General features: G+C 39.9%; 1 protein-coding gene across 1 annotated transcript; it reads right to left on the bottom strand.

Annotated features, from left to right (window-relative positions):
* Positions 1–422: 422 nt before the first annotated feature.
* Positions 423–18,256, bottom strand: LOC107861790 (protein PAF1 homolog). Its single transcript, XM_016707160.2, has 12 exons — positions 16,824–18,256; positions 16,062–16,130; positions 13,219–13,326; positions 12,943–13,126; positions 12,783–12,859; positions 12,569–12,688; positions 1,977–2,082; positions 1,409–1,495; positions 1,248–1,316; positions 1,075–1,146; positions 849–992; positions 423–750 (listed from the first exon to the last, which is right to left on the bottom strand). Exons 1-12 carry the CDS (start codon positions 17,666–17,668, stop codon positions 607–609), a joined length of 2,025 nt encoding a protein of 674 aa, XP_016562646.2. The 5' UTR covers positions 17,669–18,256; the 3' UTR covers positions 423–606.
* Positions 18,257–19,659: the final 1,403 nt, after the last annotated feature.

Raw genomic sequence — 19,659 nt, 5'->3', positions numbered from 1 at the left:
GTAATATTAAACTTAAAACAGTAACGTGATTTATAAAGGAAATGTGTAGGCTGATGGTCATCCTCAGCTTACACAAAAATGTTTATGAAAGAAGAAACACTATTGCCTTGGCTGTTGATATTCTTTCAGGTAAGTAAACTCGAGTTCCTCATATAAGTATTGTTCGTTCTAACATTCGTCACAACACCAATGAGGAGTATTTGAGGGAATGTTTTAACTATTAATCTCAACCACAAAACAGGCCTTATATTAAGCCAGTATCCATCCCCTAGCTCATTTGTAAACACTGCAACAACGTGCAGAAGTGCGCAACGAGCAACTTTGAGAAAGCTGATAGCCTAATACCGAGAACTAAATCACAATAGACAAACCTAAAGAGAGATCTGTGAGGAGGGTACAGAATAGGGGAGATCACACAAGAATGATGATCAGGCCAGAATCATGGCATCATATGCAAAAAACTTGAAAGTTCAATCATTTCAAAGAGCAAAATTCCTATATGGTACAAAGCATTGTTTATTTATGCAACTTTTCTCGTGTACCTACTCCCCTACACCTTTTTCTCTTTTCCTCTGCTGTAAATTATCTGAAATAAATTTGAAGGAATCAATCAGACATGTACTCGCCACCACTCGACTGATCTTGATCACCATCATGCATATCAAGCAGCTGTTCGTCGACAGCATCTTCATGACCGATTCTTGTTCTCTTGGAACTTGACACACTCCCCTTCAAAGCTGTTGTATAACCCTAAATAGATCCAACAATGTCATAACTAGTTTAGTTGCAAATAGAAAGGCCATGCAGGAAAGAAAAAATGAAGCTAGAGTCGGGCTGGGCTTCATTACCCCTTCTTCTTTCAGTTCAATAGCAGCTACAGTTGGTCTCTTCCTTACTGTAACTCTCGAGGGAACTGGGAAATGTTCGACTTCATCATTTGATTTCCCCTCTCTAGCTCTTTTTTTCCTCAAAACAAGCTTTGTTGGAAGAGGCTGGATGGAATCACATTGACAGTGGTGTTAAGTTACAGGGTTAAACCACATATAAAGTTCTACAAGTAAAACACAGTTTTACCATGTAACAGGCCTCTGTTTCACCAAATGCCACAACGTATGTAGTAGGATCATCTACGTCATCACCTCGTACCTGCCAATGGGCACATGAGGGAAATATTAACACAACTAAGTAACTTATCAATGTACAAAATTGTAGATAGGCAGACTTTAGCACTCAGAGAAGGTACATACATCCCAGTGATACTCCCGAACCCAAGAGTATGAGATATCCTCGTTTTCATCATACATATCCTTCGATAGCTGTCACAATCCATGAAAAGCAACATAATATAATTAAATAAGATTTATGCCCATGGAACCAACCTTTCCATTAAAAAAAGATGAAATTTCACCTCATTTGGAGCAGGGGCCATATATGCCAGAAATTTGTCAGGTTTATCTGCATCTGAGCCTGTAGCCACAAAGCTTTTCATAATGGCCTGCAAGGTGTATTGCAAGTCAAAATATGTTCATTAAGATTGCATACAAACATCATAGTGTCATGGAGGTCCGAGGGTAGATAGAAGATTATCCATGCCGGTGACTCAGACAATAATTATGTCCAGAGACTAGAAGACTTATATATCAACACTCTGGCAAAGACCATTAATCTAATAAAAGCCTGGATTGGACATTTTTGCTTTGGTCAATTGATGTTGGAAAAAGAGCTGATTGCAAAAAAACTCCATATCAATTGATGTTGGACAGGAGCTGATTGCAAAAAGATTCCAGATTTAAGTTTGGCGAAGATGAATATATAGGGTGTCTTAGTTTTCATACGGAAAAGCTAAACTTTGCCAATCTTTCTTTCACTTTAGAAATTGCCCCTTCACATCTACTGCCCAAAGGACTCCTTACCTTAGCTTATTAATCTGGAGAAAGCATTACAACTTGAGAAAGACATCTAATCAATAATTTCACCTGTGATTCGCATGCATCACGAACAGTTTTATCCAACTTGTTGTAGGTTTCTGAATCAGCAGTTGGAGCACTATCAAAATTCGCAAGCACAAACTGGTCCATGTACCTGGCGAAGTAGCATTATTTGTTCATGTTCTATGCAGCACCAAGAGATTGCCATAATCTAATGGCTTCATGAGTTTTACAGAAAGATAATAGGAAAAAGTGTTGCAGGCAGCTATTTATTTACTGCTAGAATCTTTTGCATACGCAAAACTACATTCAGCTTCTGCTGTTCACTTTTGAGAAGCAAATATTATTTCATTGTCTAGAAAGAGAGCAAAAGAATTCCAGTGTACGAGATGAGCAAGAAAAGATAGCAATCAGGGAATCTCCTGTACAAATCCCATCCAATCATCATCTGTACAAGCGGGATGTCTTGGGAACTCCAAGAAAATTTAAAAAGTATACCAGACCCAATTGTCTACCTACAGTAATTGTAGAACAATTTCAGATTATTTTTTTCAGTTGCATCTACACATGCCATAAATTTTAGAAAAAGTAAAGCAGAACGAGAGACAGTGAAGGATACAAAAGTGCCACAAATAGCGAGTGTCAAGTCACATATATCAAAAGCCCAAATTAATGGATAAAGGGTTTGAGAGCCCTTTAATTTTGAGATTCTCTATGTTAAGTGATAAGCTTCCATGCTCCCTCCATCATTTATGTGGAGGTGTTCGAATGAACATGGAGTATTATAAAGACTGAAAAACTTTTGAGACTAGTTAGTTAAAAGATGAGCCGGGGGTCTATTGGAAACAACCTCTCTATCTTATCTCTGAGGTAGTGGTATGGACTGCGTACACTTACCCTCCCCAGACCCCACTTCCGGAATATACTGGGTATGTTGTTGATGTTGTAGTTAAAACGTGTCACGACAAGTTAAATCATTATTGTTAATTAATATATGATTTTCAACAATATTTAATATTTAGTGTAGCTCTGCTCCAGACAGAACCAACAGCAACAAAGAGTGTGACATAGTGCTAGGCACTGCCCACATGGGGGTTTTGCTAAATTTTGCAATAAAAGTGAACATTGTTCATAGAAAAACATAGCCTATTATTTTTTTTGATGAAGTAATGAGAAATTTCATTGCTGGCATTAAGAAGATGCAGAATAGTACAAAAAGTTGGAGAAAGACAGCAGTACATTAGCTCAAAAACAAAAGGGCTACACTACCAGGGAGCTAACAAAGTTCAAAAAGTTCTCAGGGGAATCTAGGGGAATCTATGGGTGAAAGGTTATGCCAACTATATAGATAACAAAAGACACCTAGCCGCCTTAAGGGAGTGATTTGGAGTTGATAAACCTTCAAAACATCTGTTGTTCCTTTCGGACCATACGCTCCAACAAATACAAGAGGGTATCATCTTCCGGATTGGCTTGATGGCCTTACCAACTCTCCAATTGCACCAACACTCAAAAGGTAATACAAGTATGATCATGATCATGACACTTTTGAGTATTTTTGAAGACTAGTCACTAAAGGGCCCTTTTGTCATTTTGTCTATCATTGTAATGTAGTATAAATAGAACTCCCCAGACCCCACTAGGTGGGAATACACTGGGTTTGTTGTTGTTGTAGTATAAATAGAACATTGTAGGGTTTATTTCTTTAGTTGATCATTATTATTGAAGAATACTTCTCTTAGAGTGAGAGAGAGTCCAATTGAAACTAAGGCATAACATAAGGGTGGATTCTCTTGTGTGTTGCATTTTGCTTGATACGTTGGTGCTTGGGTGGTGGACGCCTCTCTTGTGTCAATTGTAAGAGTTAGGTGTTTGTTGTGTAAAGTTTTAAAGGTCCAAGAGTGGAATATGCTCTTGGGTTGTTAAGACTACATCAACACTTGTCTAACTACCTATCTTGTATCTTGTTTTAGTTTCGGCTTCTTGTGTTGTTAATGTAACCCGTTTGTTCTTGTTGCTATTGTAATATTGTGGAGCTTTATCTTGTGTTGCTAAACTTGTTCTTGGCTGGCTGTTTTGGTGTATTAACACCTTGTATCCTCTTCTTTCTTGTTCTAGATAGAGAATCCGAGAGAGGTCTCCATTTGATCCACGATTTGTTATGATTTGTGGACTCTTTTGGGGTGTGATTTCGTGTTCCCTTGTTTGTTCCGTATTATTTGGTATCAAAGCAAGGTTTGATTTTATTCCAACAAAATCAATCTTAGGATTGTTATCTTGAAAAAAAAAAGAAGCTATTGTTCACGTTTTTAGGGTCTTTCAAAAAACTTGATTTTTGTGTGTTTCTTCTAGTGTTAAATCTTGTTCCCTAACACTATTAGAGTATAGAAATTGAAAATCCCAACAAAAAAAGAAGTGTCAAAATCAAAAATCCCCCAAAAATATACTAAACCCGTTTTTGACCCTAGGTCAAATTTTGAGTTTTGATTTTGCATTTTTCTTGTGTTTTTAGTGTTAGATTTGTGTTCTCTAACACTATAGGAGTATAGGGTTCGAATTTGAGCTAAATTGGAGGTTATTTGAGTCATCCACCAATGTTGAGCTTTTGAGTTTGAAGAACTTGAAGGTGAGATCTCATTGTGGGAGGTTGTTTTGAAATAACGTGTGTTTTGTGTTGTAGGTTTTGCATTGTATTATTGTGTGTGACGTTGCGGATTGATTTGGTATGATTGGACCGTAACTTGAAGGGTTATTTTCGATACCATCACAATGGAACCTGAGGCTTCAAATGCTCAAACAATGGATAATAATGCCATCAATCTCATTTTGGCTCGCCTTGAAACTATGTCTCGAGATATGGCTAGGTTGAATGTGGGTCTTGAGAAATTAGATACGGATGTGGCATCAATGAGTGGGAGATTAGAACGTGTGGAAAGCCAAAGGAGTCGACCTTCTACCCCTCAAAACATTTCCCCAACTAATACTCCCGAGACCTTGCACCAAATGCAATATACACCAATTGCCATAAATCAAATCAATCTTTACTCCCGAAGCCGAGAACAAGATAGATCAAGTCATTCTCCACTCCACCAAGTCCAACAAGAAGGGCTTGGAACCCAAATACCATCACCAAACCCTAACCCTCCCATCCAAACTCCACTTGACCAAAGACCTCACTATCCAAATCCAATCCCGCCACTACAAGCTCCACTTAACCCAAATAGACCCATCCATGTTGAGGGCTATATGGTAGGGGAGGACAACATGATGGCTATGGGCCGTATGATGATGTTTACTTGAGGGAAGAAAGAATGAGGCGTAGACATGGGGAGTTAGGCTGAGAGGTGAGAGATGGCCACCCAAACCGAGATGTAGGTCTCAAATTCCATCAAAGTGAGCCTTCCCGTTTTCAAAGGTGAGAGTGATCCCGAAGCCTACCTTGCATGGGAGTCATCTTGTGATAAGATCTTCCAACTTAATGATCTCACCGAAGAAAAAAAAAAGTTGTTATGCTATAGTTCACTTCGAAGGGTATGCTAATACATGGTGGGAGTATGTTACGGTTTGGGAATGAGATGATTGGGGGACAACCTCCTCCTTAGTTTCGATTGAAGAACCTTATGCGACAAAGGTACTTGCCCGAGACTTATAGGCATGAGCTCCTTGCTAAATTGTACAATTTGAGGCAAGGGAACAAGAGTGTCATGGCTTACTACGATGAATTTCAACAATTGATGTTGAAACTTGACCACCGAGGCGAGCAAGTAAGTCATGATATTGTGCGCTTCAAGGTTGTGTTAAACAAGGACATCTCCACTAGTGTGACGCTTCACAAATTCGACACCATGGATGGCATCTTCCATGCGGCTTCAGAGGTTGAGAGGGAGCTCAAAGATAACTCATTCATAGCTACCCAACCCAAGGCCACCAAGGTTGTCCAAAAACATCCTCCAAGGTATGAAGGTAAATTGAATTCTACTTCCAATCCCAAGGGATTTCAATGCTTCAAATGCCAAGGGTGGGGGCACAAGGCTAGTGAGTGCCCAAACTGGAGGAATGTGATCCTAAGGGAGGGAAAATTGTACTATCTTGGGGAAGAAGTAGCAATTGAATCGGCTAAGGTTGATGGCAAGCCTCAAGATGGAAAGCAAAAAGAGGTTAAAATGCAAGGCGAGGAAGATGTAGAAGATGTGTGGCCGTGTGAAGGAGATTGTGAAGTGCCTTTGTAAAAGAGGTGAGGTTATGAATTTGTGAGCAAATTCCTCTCAAGATGGAGAGGATGATACAAGTATGATCATGATCATGACACTTTTGAGTATTTTTGAAGACTAGTCACTAAAGGGCCCTTTTGTCATTTTGTCTATTATTGTAATGTAGTATAAATAAAACATTGTAGGATTTATTTCTTTAGTTGATCATTATTATTGAAGAATACTTCTCTTAGAGTGAGAGAGAGTCCAATTGAAACTAGGGCATAACATAAGGGTGGATTCTCTTGTGTATTGCATTTTGCTTGATACGTTGGTGCTTGGGTGGTGGACGCCTCTCTTGTGTTAATTGTAAGAGTTAGGTGTTTGTTGTGTGAAGTTTTAAAGGTCCAAGAGTGGAATATGCTCTTGGGTTGTTAAGACTACATCAACACTTGTCTAACTACCTATCTTGTATCTTATTTTAGTTTCTGCTTCTTGTGTTGTTAATGTAACCTATTTGTTCTTGTTGCTATTGTAATATTGTGGAGCTTCATCTTGTGTTGCTAAACTTGTTCTTGGTTGGCTGTTTTGGTGTATTAACACCTTGTATCCTCTTCTTTCTTGTTCTAGATAGTGAATTGAGAGAGGTCCCCATTTGATCCACGATTTGTTGTGATTTGTGGACTGTTTTGGAGTGTGATTTCGTGTTCCCTTGTTTGTTCCGTATCAAAAGGCCTCTTTGGTGCTATGTGGCATTACCCAATTAATATCAAATATAGACAGAAACATACTCCATAAGCCAGCAGCAACTTTTCAATGTAAAAATAGATGATTGTTGGACTCAACGTCCTGATGGCACATGTAGCATCTGTTGGCAATCTGAAATTTCCTTTTCTTAAGGTTATCTTGAGTGAGGCAAGCTTCATGAAGAGCTGTCCAGCTGAAGTATATGATCTTTGGTGGGAGCTTTGTCTTCCATATCAACTTCCATGGCCAGTTATCAAGCACTCCATCAGGAGCAAATGAGATTACATAGCTTGCTTTCACCGAGTATTTACCATCCTTGTCACTATCCCATCTTATCTTAGCTTGTTTCTTGGACAATTATCACCTGGCCTTCTAGCCTAGAGAACAAGTTGACCACTTCTTCGATTTCCCAATCCTGTAGGTTAGGTTCCTTCTGAAAAGTACATTCCAAGTGTTGTCTTCCCTATTCTGAGAGATGGAAGAATTTGGTGCACGTGCAATTTGAAACAGCCTAGGGAATTCCTCCATCAGAATGATATTGTCCAGCCACCTATCCTTCCAAAACCTGATATGTACACCATTACCTGCTACCAACCGAGTGTGTTGAAAGAACTCATCTTTAAGCTTGCATATACTCTTCCATAGGCCTACACCATGAGGGGAGTTGGACAGCTTGGAGCACCAATGATTTTCGACTTCATGTTTTGCCTTGATTACTTCCTTCCATAGAGCTTGATCCACCTGAGTATACCTCCATATCCATTTCATGAGTAAACATTTGTTGTGAAGTGCTAGATTTTTTATGCCCAATCCTCCCATTTGTTTTGGCATAACCACTTTAATCGACTTTACCAGGTGAAACTTGTGATCCTTATTGTTACCCTCCCATAAGAAATTCCTCCTGATCCTATCAAGCTACTTTAATATCTTGCTAGGTATGGGAAATAAAGTCATGTAGTAAGTTGGAATACTGTCTAGCACGCTGTTAATCAGTGTCAATCTCCCACCCATTGATAGATATTGCATCTGCCAACTTTTTCTCAAACTTCTCAATCACCCTATCCCAAATAAATGTAGATCCAAATGCAGCACCCAAGGGTAATCCAAGATAAGTGGTTGGGAGGGAACCAATGTTACAACCAAGTATTCCTGCACGCTCTTCTAGGTCTAAAACCTCATTAACAGGGAATATAACACTTTTTAACATGTTTATATGAAGGCCCGAAAGTGATTCAAAGATGAGCAGTGTTAGGTTTAGGTAAAGAACTTGAGATCTATCTGCTCCACAGAAAACAAGAATGTCATCGGCATATAGAAAGTGTGAGACATTAACAGTGTTCCTTGTGCCAACATTAAAACCATCCAGCCATTGCAGCTGCTTGGCCTTATCCAACATATTACTAAGGCCCTCCATGGCTAGGACAAAAAGAAAAGGGGAGAGGGGATCTCCCTGTCTGAGCCCCTTTTGTGGTGAGAAGAAACCAACTGGACTTCCGTTCACTAGAACTGAATACTTCACTGTAGTGGTGCTGAACTTGATCCATTTAATCCACCTTTCTCCAAAACCCATTTGTCTTAAAATGGAGAAGAGGAATGACCAATTGAGTTGGTCAAAAGCTTTTTCTACGTCTAGTTTGCATACGATGCCCGGTTCCTTACTTTTCGTTCTCCAATCCAGAACTTCATTTGCAATTAGTGCCGCATCTGTGATTTGTCTGTCCTTGATGAAAGCATATTGATGATTGGAAACAAGTTTTCCCATTACAAACTTGAGCCTTTCTGCAAGCACTTTGGCCGCAATCTTGTAAATGTTCCCAATTAGACTAATAAGCCTATAATCTTTCGGTTAAATTGCTCCTTTTTTCTTTAGTACCAAAGCAATAAAGGATGCATGATAGATCTGACCATGCTACCATGTTGGTGGAAATAGTTTAGGGTCCCCATAACATCTGATTTAATAAACCCCCAAGATTTTTTATAGAAAGCCATTGTAAAACCATCCGGGCCCTGATTATATTGGCTAGCCCTTCAAAATTTGCACTTGGTCTCCATGGTTCTTGTTCTGTGTAAAGATTTTCATAGAAGTCCAAAATCTCCTTCCTTATTTGTTCTTAGTCTTCAATGATTTCACTTCTCACTGAAAGTTGTCGATGTTGTTGTATCTTCTCTGAGAATTTGACACCTTCTGGAAGTATTTTGTATTCCTATCCCTCTCTTTGAGCCATAAACACCTAGACTTCTGTCTCCAAGATGCTTCTTCTGCCTTTGCCAACTTCTGCAGCTCTACTTTCAGGTTTTGCATTTGAGCCGACTCTGCTGTTGAAGCTGGTTTGCTTCAAGTTAATTGTTCCAGGGTTAGCAATTCATCAAGAGTTTTGCTTTTCCTGGTTTCTAATTTACCAAACACCTCTCTACTCCAGCTTGTAATATCCTTATTCAGGTTCCTTAATTTTTATATAAGAATATAATCTAGACTACCACTGAACGTATAGCCTTGCCACCACTCTTCAATTTATACAAAAAGCCTTCAACTTGAAACCACATATTTTCAAACTTGAAATAAGAAGGGCTAGCTTCCCAGTCACCATTCTCCAACAGAATAGGCCTGTGGTCAGAGATGACTCTGGGGAGAGCTAGTTGTTTTACAGCTTTGAATGAATCACACCATTCAGAGGAGATAAGAAATCTATCAATTCTAGATGCTTGTGTATAGTTAGCTCCCCTTGACCAAGTGTAATATGCACCTTGTAATGGAAGATCAATGATTTCCAGATCTTGTATGATTACAAGATCTGAGAAAGTTTTCATAGCCTTGAATCTTTGTATACAATTTAGCCTTTCACTCTCATATCGACAAACATTGAAATCACCACCCAACACCCATTGGTTGCCCCACAATCCCCTAACTCCTGCAATTTCATCCCAAAGCTCCTCTCTCGGGGTTGGTATGACATAGGCCCCATAAAACACCACCTGAAGTCCTTTTGTAGGCTTTCTAGCATGCATGAAATTGTATATGAGCCTTGATGGGAGTCGATACAGTTCCATTGTCTTCTGTCCCAAAGTATAATGATACCACCCCTGGTGCCACATGATTTTAATTCTGCCCAATCTGCCCATCTATTTCCCCAAATATGTTGTATCAATTTAGAAGACCACTCTTTTATCTGTGTCTCTTGTAGGCATAGAACATCCACTTTCCACTTGCGAATCAGTGACTTAATTGTGCTTCTCTTTCCCCCATCATTCAAGCCCTGCACGTTCCAACTCATGATCTTAACTTTCATCCAGAGAAAGATCTTTGGTGCCTCTCCCTTGTACTATTCCCCTCTCTAGCTTTTCGGTCGTAATTTATTCCACAGATTAGTCTCTTACGCTCGCCTTCCCCCTTGTTCTTGCTTTCCTTCACAGAATTTCGATCACAATTTTTCTGTTGTAGTTGAAATTGTCTTCTCTGCTCCATTCTAATAATCATGTCCAGCAACTCATGTTCAAAACCATTAGCTTTAACCCCATAAGCTTTACATGCCTTGACCATGGTAAGCTTTGTCCATTTAGAAGTTTCAATCACTACTGGTTCTTGCACTATCTGAGGGTTAGACCCCTCCCGATACCAGGGCAATTGAGGAGTTTCAGAAAGAGAAGGAGAGGAGAAATCAAAATCAGAGCACTGTACCAGTGACAATTCCTGTCTAAAGATTGGTTGGTGCAATAGTTGCTTGAAGTTCGTAACTGGATTGGCTTCGTCATTTGCTTCTGCATGGGAACCCTCTTGGATTATAGATGAGAGAGGAGGAGGAGGAGGAGGAGGAGGAGGAGTTGCTTGTGGGCTTAATGTGGTGGAGAGAGCAATTTCATCAGATAACTTTAAACCTGTTGGCACTTGGGTTGGGGCTTGAGGCCCACCATCTTCCAGTAAGTCTTTGCCTTTATTTGATTTAACTCTCTGAAGTGGGCCTTCTTTTTTGGGCCTTTCTTATAATATTCCCAATCTAAATTTTGACCCAAAACTCCTTTACTGTTTGCAGGGATTGCTGGGCAAACACCTGGACTGATATTTGAATTAAAGCTGGACACTTGCCTCCCCACATGACTGGTGGCTTGTACGTTTGTCAAAGTTGCGACGCTCGAGGAACCTGCTCCGGCAGTCGATTTATCGGAAAGTTTTTCCTGAATGGGCCGAGGTTTGGTGTGATGATCCTCCAAGATTGAAACTTCATAATTCCATTCACCCACCACCAGATCGAGTGTCGCCGGAGTGTTTATTGTATGGTTATTCACGCATATGCAAGCCCAATATAGATGAGTTTTGTTCTTCGTGTCTTCATCAACATCGATGAAGCCACCACATCTGTCTCCGAATGTGCGGAAGGTCTCTAGAGTCCAAGAATGGAGAGGGATGCCAAAAGCCTTTATCCAACGCTGCTCTTTTCTTTGACTTATCATCTCCGACCCCGACACCGGCGACCACCATCTCAGTGACAGCTTCCTACCATTCCAGAACCATTCTCCTGCTTTTACTCTGTTTGCTTCTTGTCTAGATGGGAAGTCAAACAGAAATTGGTTGTGACTAATCGGGGTCACTTTTAAGTCCCGCAGTAACTTGCCATCTGTTTGTAAACCATTTCTGTATTACCTCCGAGTTGGGACTGAGATTGAAAGAGTCATTGAAACACCCAATGAGGCATTTGGATAGGAACTCCAGGACATCATGTTCTCTATACAGAGTTTTTACCATCCACTTTAGCTGCTGCATTTCCTGGAATTGCAGGTCATTGGGCAATTTTAGCAGCTTCAATATATGGTTTTATTTGTGATTGGGCAAGCTGGAATCCCGAGTTGTGACCTGACCTTTCCCCAGGAAGCGGAGAATCTTCCCTGCAATATTGCCCAAACCACTATTATAACTTACTTCTGGGATCATGACTGCCAATTTTTTGTTCCCCAGCAGAGATTCCACTCTAACAAAGCGGCCGTGAATGTTGAAATTTTGAAAGACTCTGAAAGTGCAGACCTGGATTTTCCTTCCCCATCGTCTGCAGCTATTCCCTTTAATAAGTGAAGCTTCTTTAAGAGCTTCACAAACCCATCTCAGATTCACCTCATCAATTTTTAGGCTGCAAGTGAATCTTCTACCTCTTTCAATTAATAAGAACCATCTTGTGTAATCCCCACTTATCGACTAACTCAAAAGATTTATTGCCAGAAATAAAGAAAACCTTATCCCCCATGGCTCAAAATGTTAAAAGTACACCAGAAAAGGAAAAACATAGCCTATTATTACTCGAATTATCATGGAATCCTCTTCCAAGTCAAAAAAAATAATGAGCTTTTTGGCATTGAGAAAAAAAGGGACGACCCGGTTCATACCTACTCCGTAGGTGTCGGGGAGGGGGGGGACCACTCCAGGCCTGAGAATTGAGAATTGATATAAATTTTCCCCTTCCAGACAATCAAAAGAGAAAAAAAGACTGGAAGCTTTAATTATCACAAGATGATAAATCCATAATAGATAAAGAAACTAGGAACTGTCTGAGCCCTTTAAGAATGCATATCAGAAGACGTATACCACATAGTTTTGGATGACGAGAAATATAGAGGAAGAATGCATTAATCATACTGAAATATAACCTTCTCACATCACTCGTATTCAACAAATAAATCTAACATGAAAGGGGAAGGACTAATGAGAGGCAGACTTACCGATCAAAGTCGGGGAAAAGTGGCTGGACTTTGACTGGCCGCAATCTGTGATTGGTCGCATGAATGGGCCGCAACTTGCATGCCTCAAAAGATGCCTTGATCTCTTGAATTTGTCTATCTCTGCAAACAGGGTTTCAGGAATACAATATTCAGGGATCAACTATGTCTCACTATTTTAGACATGAATAGCATGGACACTGAAAGCAGAAGTAACCTATTGTTAAGATTCTCCAAGATGTTGCGGCCGCCTCTATTTTCTCGCAATTCTTTAGCTTGCTTTTCAGTCAGAGACTACAAATGGCACAAACAATTAATTAAATAAGGTTTTGCTATTCCTTGAGAAACATTCTTTATACACTATAAGTAGCAGGAACCTGTTTTGCTGACTCCGTGCTAAGAGGAGAGATGTATTGTGTTTTGACCAGCCAAGAAACACCTTTGTCAGTTGGTCTTTCCTTCTTTTTTATGCCATCTTTCTTGATGGGGGTTATAGGCTCATCATCACGCAACAACTCTTCATCTTCTGGAGCAAGTGGTATCTTTACACCCTTGGGAGGACTAAGCAAGCCAGCAACAAGGTAAAATAATAGAGAAGTTTTCCATTAAAATGTGCTGCTTAAAGAAAAGGAAAGAGAGAGCACGTAACATACTTGTACACACTGAGATCAAGAAGGTCAAGCGGAATTCCAAGGTCTGGTTCAACATATAGTTGAGGCTTGTGCATTTTCTCCAATGAGGTAATTGCGTATTTCGCGAAGCTGCACATTTAAATGAATTGCTCTTAGAAAAATGACAGCAGTAATGCTCTGACAAAAACCTGGAGTTATGTATCAAAAGCTACATGGTGTGAAGTGCTGAAGAAAGGTGGAAAAGACATCAAGATACCATCACATTCAAGCTACGCTCTTCCCAGCAGTCTCTACACTTCAATAATTCTTTGTATGTATATATTTTTTTAATTCATTGTATATATATTGCAAACATATAGCCAAAATCCTCCAGAAAACACTTCCATATGCTGCATCAAAAAGCTTATGGAAAATCAACGGAAGTGCAGTCTCCCATTCCAAGCAACAACAACAACAACAAACCCAGTGTATTCCCACCTAGTGGGGTCTGGGGGTAAGATGTACGCAGTCCATACCTCTACCTCTAAAGAAGTAGAAAGGCTGTTTCCGATAGACTCCCGGCTCAAGGCACGAGATACCACACAAACACATAGTAAAGCACAGCACAAGATTACATAACATAAATACGGCACCCATAAGTAATATAAAACAGAGGAAAGCACACAGATTCGTAATAAAACATGGAACACGGAATCATAACAGGAATAAAACCCCCACCAAGTAATTCCCTACACTAGCGACCCAAACTGGCCCTAGTCCTCTGCCCTAATTCGCGTCCTTCAGACCTTCCTATCTAGGGTCATGTCCTCGGTGAGCTGTTACTGCTCCATGTCCCGCCTAATCACCTCACCCCAGTACTTCTTCGGCCTACCCCTACCCCGCCTAAAACCATCCAACGCTAGCCTCTCGCACCTACGGACCGGGGCATCCAAGCCCCTCCTCTTCACGTGTCCGAACCATCTCAATCGGGCTTCCCGCATCTTGCACTCCACTGGCGTCACACCAACCTTCTCCCGGATAGTCTCATTCCGAACTCTATCTCCTCTAGTCAGCCCACACATCCAGCGCAACATCCGCATTTCTGCCACCTTCATTTTTTGGATGTGGGAGTTCTTAACTGGCCAACACTCCGCTCCATAGAACATGGCCGGCCGGACTACCACCCTGTAGAATTTGCTTTTAAGCTTGGGCGGCACCTTCTTATCACACAGCACCCCCGACGCGAGCTTCCACTTCATCCATCCCGCCCCAATACGGTGCGAGACATCCTCGTCAATATCACCGTTACTCTGGATCACGGACCCGAGATACTTGAAACTATCCCTCTTACATACCTCCTGTGATTCCAGCTTCACTACTACCTCATTCTCCCGCCTCACGTCATTAAACTTGCATTCCACATACTCTGTCTTGCTTCTGCTCACCCTGAACCCTTTAGACTCAAGAGTTTGCCTCCACACCTCTAATTTGTCATTCACACCCCCTCGAGTCTCATCTATCAGGACTACATCGTCTGCAAAAAGCATACATCACGGCACCTCCCCTTGAATACGCCGCGTCAACACATCCATCACCAACGCAAACAAAAAAAGACTAAGAGTAGATCCCTGATGCAATCCTGTCAGGACAGTGAAATGCTCTGAGTCTCCTCCCGCCGTCCTCACCTGAGTTTTCGCTCCATCATACATATCCTTAATTGCTTTGATATATGCCAGCGGTACTCCCCTCACCTCCAAGCATCTCCAAAGCACCTCCCTGGGGACTTTGTCGTAAACCTTCTCCAGGTCGATAAACACCATGTGCAGGTCCTTCTTCCTCTCCCTATACAGTTCCACCAACCTCCGTACCAGGTGAATTGCCTCCGTCGTCGAGCGGCCAGGCATAAATCCAAACTGGTTTTCCGAAATAGACACTATCTGTCTCAGCCTCACCTCGACCACTCTCTCCCAGATCTCCCATTCCAAGCAAAAGTAGAAATTCAAATGCAAGAAGCACCCAGAAATGAAATCACGATGTACGAAGACACAACATTTAAAGAACCCCGGATAAGCTTTCGAAATCTATTAAGTAAGACCGGCACCTGCCTCGAACAAGATTTGCTTCCCAAAAGATAGGACACGGAAAGGGAAGAGGAGGGCAGGATGAGCTAAACGCTTGCCTACTCTAGCGCAGATGAAGTTAGTAACTACTAAATCAAAGGTCATTTATTCCTCAAAAATGTTAGTCCTCGCACTCAAACTTCAAATTAGGCTCAGAAGCAATGCTCAATAATGTTAATCCACTAACTGTAAAGACTACCATCTTAACATGAGAAATGTAACAATTATTAAAGCATTGGCCGATTAATAGGTAGAAAAGAATAATATCCTTCAAAGATTAAAGGCCAAATTACAGGCAAATTCATGCATAGTGTGACTTATAGAGGGCAGGGCAATGTTGTACAGCAACCAAAACTCAACAAATTACACCGTTATATAAAAATGGTTAAAAAAAAAAAGAGGAAATAGATGCGGCCATGTCCATTCTCACACCAACAGAGACAGCCTGACTACTTCTGGATCAGACTAACCAAAGGTGATGGTTAAAGCACAATTCTGATTAAGAATATGTAGCAATCTACAATAAAAATGTTCAAGGGGAAAAGCGCATGAAAAGTTTGCGAGCAGCACTTGGGAAAGAAGCCTCATTTAACTCTGACAAGTGACAACCTTAACAAAAGCTGCACTCCCAAGGTGAACACTTGGTCTACATATAAAGAGCATGATTGCTTCGTTCTATTTTTGCCAGAAGATGCATTGGTCATTGAATTGATTATCATACATACAAGTGTGAAGACCAGCAAAATGAAAAGCAGAATTACATACCGATCTGGGTCTCTTCTTAAAGTCAAAAGCTTTGGTTGAGCTGTCGGATCTGGTAATTCATTTCTGAATCTGCAGAGTACACATAATTACAGAACGTTCAGCAGTCTCTAATATATAACAAGATTTGCTTGTCCCAAAAGATACATACCATAGTCTTTTCACAAATAATTCCGACACAGAAAGGAACAACTTTAAAGAAATGACATAATAGAAGAAAAGTCATTCAGCAAATAACTAAATACACCCACCATCTGAATAATAACTGATGTCCATTAAGTTTATCACCAACATACTCTATGGAACAAGCATCTCGCATCACGTGTAAAGTTCACCCTTACCATGACCCAAACTTAAACCACACCAACAAGAACAAATTTGAACAGAACTAGGAGAAAGTATAAACTAAAAAAGATCTTAAAGCACTGCGACAAAATTCCATGTGCTATGGGGGAGGATGGCAAGATTATATTTGCATATACTTAAATGGATGCTTATCGTCTCATCACAAGGTAAGTCAAAGCATATAGTGGTCTGTAACATTCCAAAAGTATCTCAAGCAAAACGTCACTTTTTCTTTTTTTTGAAACTGGTAACATAGCAAAACATCACTTTTAACCACCCAGGATGCTTGAAAACTCCAATCTCCAGTAGAGCAGATAATATATATCAGGTAACTAATCCAATGTAGAACAACTGGAACATATAATGATCAAAGTTTAAACAATCTCTACGCAGGTAATGTATCCAGAATTAACGTCTTACTTTAACTTGCAAAGAAATGTTGTCGGCTTCTTTAACCGGTTTTCTGTCCTCTCACCACTTAGCAAAGGGGCAGTTCTTCTGTCAGCCATATGCGATGCACTAATTGACCCATGACCCTTCATACCAGAAGCCAACATTTGGGTTTTCTGCAGCACTCTATTTTGTGATTCCTTTAATTGCTGCCTATGCTTCTCTTCATGCCTTTGCTTTTCGAACTCTCTCTTCTTCCTTAACCTCCTCTCTTCCTCAGTCTCAACCCTCCCTGAAGGAGCATTAGCTTTCTTCACTGGCAATGGAGGAACTGAATGCCCTGGCTGTTTAGACCGATGCCCTGATTCACGCCAACCAGATTCTCGCTTTTTCTCTCCACTAGGCCTACTTTCATTACGTTGGCTTGGAGGTGGAGCTGACGAAGGAGGTGGCGGAGGGGACGGTGGTTGAGAAGGCGGTGGAGGAGGAGGAATAGATGAACTCGGAGGAGACGAAGGAGGAGGTGGAGGTGGAGGCTCTAAAGGCTGGTTTTGACTATACTGCGAATACTGCGAAGACGGATAATACATTGGAGCAGGAGGTGGAGGAGGTTGCCCGGAAGGTGGTGGCGGAGGTGGATACGAAGAATCAGGCGGAGGCGGTGGCGGATACTGACTCCTCCCCGGAGGAGGAGGTGGAGGAACGTAACCAGGATGCTGATAATACGAAGATCCATCATAACCCCAATTCTGCGAATACTGACTTCCCCTCGATTGAGACGGCGGCGGTGGCGGAGGATTCTGATTCTGCGGCGGGGGTGGCGGCGGAACAAAACTCGACTGAGATGGTGGAGGGAATGGCCTATACGAAGCCATAGATACAAAACAGCAAAACAAACTAAAACCCTAGAAGAAACTGAATCACCAAATAACCTCCACAATTCACAAAAAGAAATCCTCTTTCCCACACAAATCAAATCAAGAGAACCCTAATTTAACAAATACCCATAAAATATTTTGTTGATTTCAACTTACAAAACTATTATCAGCATTGTCAAAATCCAAAAAATGGGTAAGCCCACTACAAAATTGAGCAAAAAGGATCTATCTTTGATAAAACAAAAACGACAATTGAATTCGAATCAAGAAAATTCACAGACAATCTTCCATTCACTAGAAATTTGAGCTAATTTTATCAAAATTGAAACTAAAAAAAAAAGGAAAAACAGAGAGAGAAATTGGTGACAAACGAGCAACAACTTAAGTAAGAGAAGCAGAGACAAATATTGTGTGTAGAGCTGAGCAGCTTTGCTAGTTTCAGTGGGTATAAAGGATTTCACCAATTTCAGTGTCCTCAAATATTGTTTTTGCGACTAAGGGAAACTTTCCCAAAAATGACTCATTTCACCTTATAGTCATACGTTTGGCCAAATATTTTTGACAAATATAATAACATCACATTCCAACTAATAAAATGAAGATTTAATAAAACATATACTGAATGTGCCGTTATTTTTATTTGTTTATTTTTACTTTTGATTAAAAGAGATCTTTCTCTATTTCTATCGATTTAAATTAAATAATAGACAAATTTGAATAGCTCACTTGATTGATTATTTGAATTTTTATGTTGTTGGTGATGTTTCGATTTTCATATTTTAATTTCTTTTTTACTTTTCCCATCACCAATCTTTTTTAAAAAAAAAAAAAAAAACATGCGTTTAATTTTGTTTTTTTGATTTTCTATTTAGTATTCGGAACTCATATTGGAGTTTAAACTAATTCGGATTACACATTGTAGGGCTCATTTTGGGGTGGCACTCCCAAGTTCATTTTCTCCATATCCAGGCTCGAACACGCTCCCTCTAAAATTTTCTCCATACCCAGGTTCAAACCCATTGTAGGGCTTATTCTGGGATGGCGCTCCCATTTTCATTTTCTAAAAGGCATCGTTTCCACCTCAAATTATACCCGAAAAGTCTAAGTCGCACCTAAACTGTACTAGAGACTTATTACACATCTTAACTATAAAAATGTGGTACTTTTTACACTCTATCAGGCATTACACCACTTGCATGTGGTGTGGTGTTTTACACGAGCTGTCACGTCAGCGCCACATCAGCATCAACCGAAAAAATAATAAATTTATTATTTTCATAAATTCTTCTTTTTTCTTTCTTCTTTTTAATTTAAATCCTTTTTCTCTCTTTCTTAAAAGTGAATTTTAAAAAATATCATCTCCTTCAATCCTTTTTCTTTTAGTTAAAATCTGGGCAAAACTCATTTATTGATAAACAAACGGATTCGATCAGATCAAAGCAATCTGAATCCGACAAATAAAATCACTTCAATCCTTTCACTATTTCCCAATTTTCGCCATTTTTTGTGAAATTCTAGAAACCCACAACCCAATTCGATAAAATTCGAGTAAATCATAACCCTGTAATGACCCTTACGGCCATTTTCCTGTATTTTCATATAATTTTAGTACTAACTAAATGTATCGTGGATTATTTAATTTAATTTGGCATTTGGTAGAAATATAATTTAGTACCCTTATAGAATATTTTCGATATTGATAAAATTCTTTAAGTCATGATATATTTATATTATTTTATAATAATTTTTTTTGTGATTTATTAATATTTTATGCGGAGATAGTAAATTTAAAATATTAAAATATTATTATTATATAATATAGGTTTTGTTAAAAATAATTTTCTATTAATTATGATATATTCAAAGTATTATAATTATTTTTATCATGAATTTATTTGGTATCAAAGCAGAAGCTGGATATGGAACACGGAAATCGTACCTGTGATCACAGTATCCGAAGCCTCAGCCCCTGATCTACCTGGAATTGC

This window comes from Capsicum annuum, chromosome 3, assembly GCF_002878395.1.
Source record: "Capsicum annuum cultivar UCD-10X-F1 chromosome 3, UCD10Xv1.1, whole genome shotgun sequence".
NCBI classification, from domain to species: Eukaryota; Viridiplantae; Streptophyta; class Magnoliopsida; order Solanales; family Solanaceae; genus Capsicum; species Capsicum annuum.
Note: the sequence above shows the minus strand (reverse complement) of the source record. Positions and strands in the feature narration are given on the sequence as shown.